The sequence below is a fragment of the Ovis canadensis genome, chromosome 11 (assembly GCF_042477335.2).
Source record: "Ovis canadensis isolate MfBH-ARS-UI-01 breed Bighorn chromosome 11, ARS-UI_OviCan_v2, whole genome shotgun sequence".
Classification (NCBI taxonomy): domain Eukaryota; kingdom Metazoa; phylum Chordata; class Mammalia; order Artiodactyla; family Bovidae; genus Ovis; species Ovis canadensis.
In genome coordinates, this window is record NC_091255.1 from 59,443,894 (window position 1) to 59,455,369 (window position 11,476).

General features: G+C 59.1%; 1 protein-coding gene and 1 long non-coding RNA gene across 2 annotated transcripts; both read left to right on the top strand.

The window, feature by feature from the left end:
* On the top strand, positions 1–3,468 carry LOC138414466 (uncharacterized). The gene is made up of 2 exons (XR_011246840.1): positions 1–316; positions 2,368–3,468. It is a non-coding gene; the product is annotated as an uncharacterized lncRNA (long non-coding RNA).
* A 2,866-nt stretch (positions 3,469–6,334) lies between these two features.
* Positions 6,335–9,967, top strand: ACTG1 (actin gamma 1). Its single transcript, XM_069541943.1, has 5 exons — positions 6,335–7,202; positions 7,622–7,990; positions 8,271–8,709; positions 8,817–8,998; positions 9,088–9,967. The coding sequence occupies exons 2-5, from the start codon at positions 7,628–7,630 to the stop codon at positions 9,229–9,231; spliced, it is 1,128 nt and encodes a 375-aa protein (XP_069398044.1). The 5' UTR covers positions 6,335–7,202; positions 7,622–7,627; the 3' UTR covers positions 9,232–9,967.
* The last annotated feature ends 1,509 nt before the right edge of the window (positions 9,968–11,476 follow it).

An 11,476-nucleotide genomic window follows, 5' to 3' on the forward strand; every position in this document is an offset into this window, starting at 1 on the left:
AGCGGCCACCGACAGCGACCTCCCCAGCCCGGGTGAGTGGCTGCCGGTGTTGTGCGGGAGGCCCGGGCCAGCCGGGTGGAGGTTTAGGGTGGGGCTGACAGGTGCGGCCCACTCACCCAGTCCTCGCTCGACCCGGGGCACTTTGCCGCGATAGCGGGATCCACCTGGCGGCCCACCTGGGAATGACAGTGACCTGTTTTAGAGCTGGACGCTCCGGGCCGCCGCGACCGGCCAGAGCGCCATCTCCTGGCCCAAGCCTGCAAACTCGCGGCTTACAGGGGATGACCCGCACCCAGCCCGTGACTGATCGGGAGAGGTGAGTGTTGCGTGCGGGCACTGGCGCCCACCTGCCCAGTCTGCAGGGCCACGCGTGCGGTGCCCTGCCCGCACCCCGTTGCGGAGATGCGGGTTGAGCGGTGAACGGGCGGCCCCAGATCTGAAACCCGCTAACAGAGGGGGCGCAGAATGGCCGTGGGTGGCAGGGTGCCCCAGGCTTCCGGGCCCAGTTGGCGCTGCTTCGGCGGCAGCCTCTTCCGCACTCTCTCCGCCTCCCGCTGGACCTAGCTTCTCCCGGGACTCCGGCGCTGACCCCAAAGGGCCCAGGGAAAGCCGGTGCTGGGGCTGGGGTCAGGCTCCCGGAGGTGGAGGCGAGCCGGGGGACAGGGAGGGACACGCTAGGACTCGAGGCCTGGGACCCGGCCCGGGACCAAATTAGGACAAGCGGCCCTGGGCCCGGCCAGCTAGAGTCCAGAGTGGGCGGGGCCGGAGTGGGCTGGGCTGGGCTCTATAGGCCCCGCCCCCGGAGCGCGGCTTCCCCGGGAAGTCTGAGCCCAGGAAGAGGGGTGCCGCGAAGGCCTGGGTGACCCGACTCGACCTCAGCCCTGACCTCGTCCCGCACCACTCTGCGCACCCCAGCTGCAGCCTTTGGTGCAGTGGAGGGGAGCAGACAGAACCAGACCAGCGGCCTCCTCCCTGTGTTTTGCCCTGATCCGCCTCCCAGGGGTGGGGACACCTGTTGGGACAGTCCTGACCTAGTCCAGCTCAAGAGAATTCGGCTGGCTGGGCGAGCTCCCCGCAGCCTGGGGCCAAAGCGAGAGGTGCAGGAGGTGGGCCCCACCCTTGTTGCCGGCAGCCCCATGCGCCTACCAGCTGCATTACTGGAAGAGGGTTCCTGGGGGCAGTCAGGCCTTGGCTGGGTCTCCTTTCCCTCTCAGCTCTAGAGTCATATTCTGCACAGCTGCTCCCTTGTCCCCCTTCTGACTCTCAGGGAAGGCCCTTCCCTCCAGCAGCGCTGGCTGGAAACCCTCCCCCTCCATTCCTTCTTCCCTCCCAAGTATAAGGGGACACCGGCTGCACCTTGCCTCAGGAGAACCACACTCTGGGGCCAAGGGCGGGGACAAACTGAATAACAAGCATTCAGGTGGGAGGTGGGGACTTGTCCCAAAGCCAGGGGATGACCTGGAGGCCTGCAGAGGCAGCAGCCAATGGGAAAATCTTTTTGGGCAGATGCTGGTCCTGGGCTGGAGGGCTGTGAGTGGGTGGTGTGTGAGGTGAGGGGGTGGAAGGGTCAATCAGAGCTTGCCATGAGAGCCCCCAGCAACAGGGTAAGGGGCTGAATTTCTGTCTCAAGGCAGTGGGTGGCATGGGGGGCAGGGTGATGGGATTTGTAGCATTAATTGGAGGGAAACAGAAGGCTGGCAGCTGGACTGGACAGACACAGGACCAGGATGTGCAGAGTGCTATGGTCTGGCAGGCACCCTGGTTTCTGTCTTTAGCCACATGCTGAGGTAGGGCTATGATGAAGCAGCTGGAAGCCCAGAATTCTGGGTATAATCCTTGGTTCCTTTTGGCAATTTGTGGACACAGCTCACTAAGAGTAAGAACTGTGCAGACATGAAAAGTCCTAACCATAGGGAGCAGGGTTCACACGGGTGGGCAAAGTGTGCTCTTGGCATGTGTGCAAGCAAAGGTGAAAAGCAGACTGTGACCACTTCTGGACCTCTGTGCCAGGTCAGCAGGCTGCTCAGTGGTGTAGAGAGCATTGTCACTGGCCCTGGAGGCCCAGGGGAATGAGGCCTGGGGGTGCACCGTTGGAAGCAGAGTGCAGAGACTGCTGCTCCAGAGAATCTCAGGTCTGACACATGGAGGTGCTGAGTGAGTACATCTTACTCATCAAAGAAAACTGAATGCCTGGGGACATTGAGGCCAGAGGTCTGGAAAACCTCAGTAGTGAGGCTTGGGGAAAGTTCACTGAGCCATCCAGGGGCATCCTGTCCCCAGACCTATGTCCAGTGCAGGAGGGCCACCACCCTCAGAGCCTCTGGTGGGTCAAACATCGCTCACATCACTGGCCCATCTTCTTTACAGAAATTGAGACCCAGAACTCAGGTCCGGACTCCCAGCCCAGTACTCTTCCAAGGGCCTTCTCGGTTCCCATTGCATCATAGTGAGATGGGAAGCTCCCAGAAACTCCAGCAGGGCCTGTCTGTAAGATAGCCGAAGCTCTCCACTGCCGGAGCAGTGAAGCCCTGGCCTGGGTGTCTCTGTGTACCTGACCTCCCAACTTCATTGGGGGGGACACCCTGTGACCCTCAGTCTACCTGCCTCATGCAGCAACAACTGGATGACACGTGAAGAGGCCTGGCCCAGTGCATCCTGGCACAGGACAAATGGCAAGGATGAGCATACAGCACCTGACAACTCACCAATGCCTGAGTACCCAAGCATCTGGCCACCATGGAGGCTCCACAGGGCTTGGGGCTGGAGCCCTGGGCTCCTGGGGTGCCTTGGGACAGCTGGACTTTGTATGCCTGTCTGTAAAGGGCCGGCAGAACAAACCCCTCTAGACACCTAGACCAGAGACAGAAGTATGTGGCCTGACTCTTGTTTATTGATCTGAAACTTAGAGGTAGGTGGGCCAAGCCAGCAGGAACCTGACTTTGCTTACCAGGGCAGTCTGGGGACCCTTGTTCCAAACAGACAGAACCACTCCAGGGGCTGTGCCTGTTGCCATGGGAGCCAGCCCAGCACCCTGGAGAAGGCTTTATGTGATAGAACACTCATCTTGCATTTGACCCACAAGCCTAGGAGAATAGGACAGTGAGCTGAGGGTAGGAAAACTTTGTGGTTCTCCTTGGATTTTTTTTTTTTTTTTTGCCATACTGTGGCACACAGAACTTCCCTACATGTCCTGTCCAGGGACTGAACTTGTGCCCCCTTCAGTGGAAGCACAGAGTCTTAACCACTGGACCACCAGGGAAGCCCTCCCTGGCATTTAAAAAATGAAGTTCTTATTATGAGATAATTTTAGACTGACACAAAGGCCCCAAAGTCAGCATTAGCATTTCTGTAGACTTTCCACCTGGTTTCCCCTAATGTTAACATCTTACACAAGTCATGGTACAACTGTTGTACTGAAATTGACTGGTACTTAATTCATTAAACTTCACAGACTTTGCTCAGATTTCACCGGTTCTTCCACTACTGTCTTTTTTTTTTTTTTCCCTGTTCGAGGATCCAACTCAGACTCCCACGTTGCATATGGGGGGAGGGAAAAGAAAGGCATTCCTGGCAGGTGGAGTGGCAGAGGCAAAGGCAGAAAGGGGGACTTATTACCAAGTCCCTATGCTGCCTGGCAAGTAACTGGCTAGTGGGAGATGGCGAGAGGCGGGAGGCAGGGGTTGGGTGATGGGCTGCAGGTTACGCTACCAGGTACAGAGGTGACCCTGATCCTGTGAAGGATCCCTGGAGGCTGGAGCAGGGAGACTGACAGACTGGTGTGGCTGTCAGAGAGAAAGAAAAGAAAGACCCTGAGCTGGGGTTGCCTGGCCGTGCCCCAGGGCTGGGGAGGCCTGGGGCTAAGTCTGTCAGGCCACACTTCCTTGCAAGGTAATGCCACCTCCCTGCACCAGTGTCTTCTCAGCCGTTAAATGGCCACAAGATGAAACGAGATGCAGCAAGCACACGATAAATCCACCAAGCCCAGCACCGAATTTTAAAAAAAAAATCACATCATTTCTCTGACCACCCTCCATCCTCACGATAGGACACACCCGCTTCTGGGCAGAAGTGCAGCTGCTGTCTCTCGCTCCTCCTCCCAGGGCCTCCCTGCTCACCCGAGCCAGGGGCTGCCACATTCGTGTGGTCCCCTCCCAAGGGATTCCTGGGCTTCTCCATCTTGAGGGAGGAGGGGGCGGCCTTTCGCTTCCAGGAGCACAGCCCTGAGATGACCTTGGGCGAGGCCTCGCACTGCCAGTTGCAAAACAGAAAAATCACAGCACAGAATGCGGCGTTCCCCAACCCCCTGCGCAGGGCTTGGAGGTCTCTCTGTGGGGCTCGGTCCCTGGACCCGCAGCGTCCTCTTACTGCTGATTCCGGGGTGGGGGTTGCTTCCCAGGCGAGGGGTCGCCCCCTCCACGCCCTAGCCAAACCTCCAGCTCCACTTCCCCACCCCCCCACCCCCGCCCGCGCCACCTGGCCTCTGGGGACACGCGCACCCCACCCTTCGCTCTCGCGGCCGGGTGTGACGCGGGGCGGCGGGGTCTCGCGGACCCGCGGACAGGGTGGGAGCGGTGACGGCGGGCCCCCCTCCCCGCCGCGTCCCCTCCAAGGCGCCGGGGCCGCCTCGCCCCCGCCCGGGCCGCCCGCCACCGCCCCTTTGTCTCGCCGGCCAATCCGCGGCCTCCTTGACTAAATAAGGCGAGGAGCGCGCCCAGAGCCCCTAGTCCGTTACTTCCGCCCCCCGCCCGGCCGGTGACTCAGGGCCGGCGGCGGGCGGGGACAGGGCTGCCGGGCTGCGGCTGCCCGGGCGGCGGGTGGGGCTCCGGCGGCGCCGAAATGGCCAAATATGGCCGCACTGCGCGCCGCCGCCCCCCACCTGCGCACCTGCGGCCGCACCTTGACCCCCCTCCCCCTGCCCCGCGCCGGGTGACACAGCCGCGGAAGTGGAAGCCGCTCCCCCAGCTCATCCCACCCCGCGCCAGGCCGGCTGAGAGCGCCCCTTCCCCTCCGCCGCTGGCCGGCCCTGCGGGTGGGGGGCTGGCTGCCTAGGGTGGGAGCCCCCGGGAACCCAGGCCTGGTCCCACTTCCCCCCACGACCCTTTGGCTTGTGCATCCAGCGCCCTTGCAAAGTGGGGAAGATGGCAGCAGGGGGGTGGGTGGGGAAGGGGACAGAGTTCCAACGGCCTCCGCCCCCTCCCCATCTGTCCTACGAAGCAGCCCGGGCGCACCAGACAAAGGAGTGCCGGAGGGAACTGGAGTCCGGGGAGGGGAGGCCTCCGGGGAGGGGAGGCCCCCGCAGACGAGAGCGCCTGAGTGGAATGCGGGGTAGGCGGACACTGGGCGCGACGCCTTGGACGATACTGGAAACTTCCCACTTGCCCTGTGTGACATCTTGGGGACCCCCCCCAAGTACTGCAGTCATCTTCACACACTCCCCCACCTGGGGATTGAAGGCCCCGTGGTTGTGCCCAGGGGCGCCTGTAAGGGTGGATTTTTCTGGAGGGAGACTTAGCCCCAGGTTCTCTCTTGGGTGGAGCACACACCTGATGGACAGCAGCCTTGCCCTGCGCCCTTGCAAAGTCTTGGGAGTCGGGAACCCAGCTAGGCCTGGCAGCAAGGGTGCCCATAGGCATGGCTTTGGCATCTGGGTGACTGCAGTCCGCAGGTGAGCTGGGCACCTGCTTTACCTGCCTAGCGCAAAGGTAGATGTGGATATCAGCTAGACGCCAGACCTTGCCCAGCTCTTTGGGGCCCGCGGCCCCGCCCCCCATCAGACGCCAGCCCAGAGCACCTGGACCTTGGACGAGTCCCCAGACTCACTCTGCCTGGCACCACTGCCATCCCTCTTGGCCACTGCTCTTCCCCATATCTCCTCTGATTGTTTTCATTCATTACGGAGCAATCCTGAAGCTTACAAGTCCAAGGAAACCATGGTACCTAGTTCCCTCTAGACATAACCCAAATACTGGCGGCAAAGGGGGTCATCAGGACCCTGCCAGAGGTGACAAGTCTTCAAGTGCCAGCTCCTGGGAGAAAGGGCACGCCCTGGACCCGGGAAAACCACAGCCCCAGGGCAGCAGGGGTCCAGCAGTGGGACACAACTGAGCGACTGTACGCACGCACACAGACAGACACACACACATAACTTAAACAGAAGAGAGGGTGCCACCTTCAAGTTTAGCGGGGGAGTTGACCTTTTAGGCAGTCAAGACTTCTTCCCTGCCTGTTTCCCTACAAAGGGAATTAAAATGAAAGGTTATTAAAATGAAACAAAGCTCCACCCCCTCCCTAGAGGGGACAGGGTGACCCCAAACCCAGAGTGGAGCCCCCGCCTGGGGACAATCGGGCCTGCGGTTTGAGGGGCAGGATGCGTTGGGTGTGGTAGAATCGGGCCAGTCCCTGTACTGTCAGGGACCACGGTGCCTCAACTCCGACGCTGAGACCTAGGCGGTCCTGGCTGCGGTGGGGGACGAGCGGCTCCTTCCCATCCAGACAGTGTCGAGGTCACGGCTCCCCAGGACTCCCCTGGAACACCGGGCCCACAGTGCCGCAAGGGAGGCCGGCCGGGACCACCACCCTCCCCTCCCCCAGCCCGGTGCCGGGAACCCGCCTTGATGGCCTGCAGAGACTAGGAGGGGAAAATTAAAGGGGTCGCGGGGAGGAAAGCCCACCAGCGCGGCTAGGCCGCGGGTACACACCCTGTTCCGGGTGCCGCCCAGCCCCGGGCCAGGCAGTTTCGGGGTGCAGCCAGGCCCTCCCCCACGGCGCGCGACAGTCCCGGGGCGGGGCCCCCAGGTCAGCTCCCGGCCTCCTCTGAGACCACCCCTGCAGCCCCCCGGGGGCGCCCACCCATCCTGCCCGCGCGCCGGTCAGTGCGGGGTCTCATTCTGGGGGTCTCCAGCGCCCGGGGGCAGCGCGGGCGGGGCGGTTGGGGGCGGTGCGGGCGGGGGGCGGGACCGGGCGAGGGGCCCCACGTGCCCCTCTCGGGCGGGCCAATGGGCGCCCGGCGTTCGGAAAGATCGCCATATATGGACATGTTCTGGGGCCGCGCGCGCCGCCGGTTCGCGCGCGCGCCCCGCTTCGCTTAAATACCGGCGGGGGAGGCCGCGGACGGTCTCACTCGCCGCAGCCGGCTCGCGTTCCGTGTCCTCCCGCGCTTCTTTGCTCGCTCTTCCGCACCCCGCGGCCCGTCTCCTCCATCGGTAAGCGACCAGGCCTAGGCGGCCTGCCCGGGTATCCGGGCCCCCGCACCCCTTCGCAGTTCCATTTTCTACTCCCGGCCCTAGAGGCCTGGCCACCTCGACCCCGGGAACAAAGGGTGGTCGGGTGGGGTGGGGTGGGGTAAGTGGGCTGGGACGCGCCCCAGCTGGTTCGGGGAGGGCGCAGCGGGTGTGCTGCTGGGGGAAGGGGCAGGGCGAGTCCGGGCGGCAGTGTTGAGAACCCCCGGTCTTCTCTCCGCGGAACGACGTGGGAGGGGGCGTTACATAAAAGCCGGTCCCGGTTCCAGGCGGTTACTCTGCAGCCGGGTCGGGGGGAGGTGGAACGCCTCGCGGGGAGGGCCTTTGCTGGGGCCGTTCTCTGAGCATCAGGGCGCGCCTGAGTGGGTCTCATCTTTGAATAGATCGCCATGGAAGAAGAAATTGCCGCCCTCGTCATCGACAATGGTTCTGGCATGTGCAAAGCTGGCTTTGCTGGGGATGACGCCCCCCGGGCCGTGTTCCCGTCCATCGTTGGGCGTCCCCGACACCAGGGCGTCATGGTGGGCATGGGGCAGAAGGACAGCTACGTGGGCGACGAGGCCCAGAGCAAGCGTGGCATCCTAACCCTTAAGTACCCCATCGAGCACGGCATCGTCACCAACTGGGACGACATGGAGAAGATCTGGCACCACACCTTCTACAACGAGCTGCGTGTGGCCCCCGAGGAGCACCCCGTGCTGCTGACGGAGGCTCCTCTGAACCCCAAGGCCAACCGTGAGAAGATGACCCAGGTAAGCACAGCCGGGTGGGTTGAGCCATTTCATCTATTTCGCTAGTCATTTCATGTTCAGTTTTGTTTTCTGAAATTCAAGTATTTCTTTCAATATTTCCAGGGTTCTGTTCTTCTCCTGGCATTTCCTTCCTGAAGTCTCAAGGTTTCTTATTTGTGTTTCTGCTTGCTTCCTTTTCTTTTCTCCACACATCACATTTGTGGCATGCTGGCATGGTGTGAGAGCATGGGGTGGCCCCCAGTCCCTTCCTCTGACTAAAGGAGCCTTTTGTCTCCTGCAGATCATGTTCGAGACTTTCAACACTCCTGCCATGTATGTGGCCATCCAGGCTGTGCTGTCCCTGTACGCCTCTGGCCGCACCACTGGCATTGTCATGGACTCTGGGGACGGGGTCACCCACACGGTGCCCATCTACGAGGGGTACGCCCTCCCCCACGCCATCCTGCGTCTGGACCTGGCTGGCCGGGACCTGACAGACTACCTCATGAAGATCCTCACGGAACGTGGTTACAGCTTTACCACCACAGCCGAGCGGGAAATTGTGCGTGACATCAAGGAGAAGCTCTGCTACGTCGCCCTGGACTTCGAGCAGGAGATGGCTACTGCTGCGTCGTCCTCCTCCTTGGAGAAGAGCTATGAGCTGCCCGATGGTCAGGTGATCACCATTGGCAACGAGCGGTTCCGGTGTCCCGAGGCGCTCTTCCAGCCGTCCTTCCTGGGTAGGTGTCTGGCGGTTAGCATGACTGACCTCCCTTTGAGGCTGCCGAGGGTCAAGGTGCTTTTCACCTTGAATGTGGGATCTCTGAGGGTGAGCTTTGTCCCTTAGGTATGGAGTCCTGTGGCATCCACGAGACCACCTTCAATTCCATCATGAAGTGTGACGTGGACATCCGAAAGGACCTGTATGCCAACACGGTGCTGTCTGGTGGCACCACCATGTACCCTGGCATCGCCGACAGGATGCAGAAGGAGATCACCGCGCTGGCTCCGAGCACGATGAAGATCAAGGTGAGGCAGAGGCGGCTGTGGCCTTGGGCCCAGGGGCCTTGCGGCTAAGATGGTGCCACCCATTTAAAGCCCCATTCTTGTCATTTCAGATTATCGCTCCTCCCGAGCGCAAGTACTCGGTGTGGATCGGAGGCTCCATCCTGGCCTCCCTGTCCACCTTCCAGCAGATGTGGATCAGCAAGCAGGAGTATGATGAGTCTGGCCCCTCCATTGTCCACCGCAAATGCTTCTAAACGGACTGCGAGCAGATGCGTAGCATTTGCTGCATGAGTTAATTCAGAAGTATAAATTTGCCCTGGCAAATGTATACACCTCATGCTAGCCTCATGAAACTGGAATAAGCCTTTGAAAAGAAATTTGTCCTTGAAGCTTGTATCTGATATCAGCACTGGATTGTAGAACTTGTTGCTGATTTTGACCTTGTATTCAAGTTAACTCTTACCTTGGTATATGTTTAATACCCTGTGCATATCTTTGATTTAAACCCCTAGTTATATTTGGCTCTCTCACCTCTGTAGCTGAGGTGAGAATGTTATGGAAGAGAAATCCAATGGCTTGATAAGAATCTGGGAGACTGCAAGTCTCTCAGTCTGTGCAGGGTATTAATGTGTCAGAGCTGCCTATTCCAGGATTTCTCTAGAGGCTGGCAAGAGTCCTGAAACAGTTGTCATTTCTGTCTTGGCCGGTCTTACATGGGGTTGGGAAGGTCCAAGCCGTAGGACCTGCTTTTCCTTTCTTACTGAAGATTTCCCACCAGAACACCATGGGCTTTTACTTGCCTTGAGTTGGAAACAGTTTGCATTCACACCTGTAAATTTATTCATCCTTTTAATTTATGTAAGGTTTTTGTACGCAATTCTCAATTCTTTTAAGAGATGACAACAGACTTTGATTTTCTACTGTCATGTGAGAACATTAGGCCCCAGCAACGCGTCATTGTGAGGAAATAAAAGTGCTGCAGTAAACCGATCAGTGCCTGTGTTTGATCAGTGGGGAGTGGTGGGTTGTGTGGGGGTGTAACAGCCTCAAGCTCAAATTAGGCAACAAAAACTGGTTTCTCCAAAACCAGAGGTGAACAGGGGTCCTGTGAGCATCTAGAGTCCGTGTCAGATTGGGCTTCCAGGGAAAAGGAAAGCTTGGGTGGGACTAGCCCCCAAGGGGGCTGGGAGGAGGGCAGCATCTTACACTTTGGTGTAAAGATGCTCTCCCATAGAAGCAGAAAGGGCGTGACTTTCTCAGCACAGGTGGGGGTGCACTCAGTGAAACAACCATGGGGTTGATTAGAGCCTTCTTGGTGAGCTGTGGAACCTTCAGTCTGCTGATAAGGGTCACCTGGTGGGGTGAACTTGACTTGGGCTCTAGATTCCTTGACTAATACCCGAAAACTTTCCCTAAGGGCAGGCAGAGTCTTCCACAGCTATTTCAGATTTTCAAATTTGGCAGGTTGGGTCAGACCTAAACTGATTGAAAAAGCTTTTAAGGGTTTGGAAGAACATGGTTTAGGTATCTGGAGATTGCATGCCTCAGCTGTTGGGAAGCAAGTTTCACCTGCGGGGGCTGATAGTGCTTTCTAGTTTAACCTTGTGGTTGGGGAGGGGCTTCCAGGTCTAGGGGAGGGAGGCCTTGTTAGACTGGGTCAGGAGCAAGGGGCCCTAAGAACAAATGACTGAAGGAGATGGGGAGTCTCTCTTGGGAACAAAAATGTGGACCCTGCCAAGCCCAGACCTCCAATTGCTTTGCTCCTGTCTGCTCACAGCAGCCCTGTGATTTACTCATGGAACACAAGAGTGATGGGTCAGAAATGACTCTCTTGCCCTAGGCAGCATTCCACTTTCAGAACAAGAAAATCTGATTTGAAGCCTGATTGGATTCAGGGAACAGGATAGACCGGACTCAGGTGAGCGAGGTGGAGGAGAGAACAGCTTTAGGAACAGGGAGGAGAAAGGTGACCTGGGTGACCACAATCCCAGCTCCATAAACCCTTCCTTGCATTGGGCCCAGTGAGCATGGCCCTCTATTCTGGGTCTCTGTCCCCTCTGCAAATGAGAACAGTGCCTGCTCCATGTGGAGGCCAGCCACCATACCCATGCGTGAAAGGGGCACATGTCACCTGCCCTTCTGCTCTTGGGTGTAGCAAGATTTCTGCAACACAGAAGACACTGGCCTTTCTTTGTGGCATTCTGGGGACAGTTACCAGATGTCAAACCCAATCACTGTACCCACTGGAGGAAGGAGCATGGCGGGGAAGCCTGGCCCCTGGCGTCGTTGGCTGGACCTGTTGGAGAGCTCAGCACGGTGCCATCTGTGAAAAGAGACTTCACCCCAGAGGGAGGCCCTCCTCCAGCCTCTGTGGAAAATCTCACCTTTGTCAGCTCTGCCTGCAGAGTACAGCAAAATGCTATGCTTTGCACAGGAGAGGAAGCTGGAGGAAAAGATGGACTAGTCACTATGACTTTGGACACAATTTGCTCAAACCAA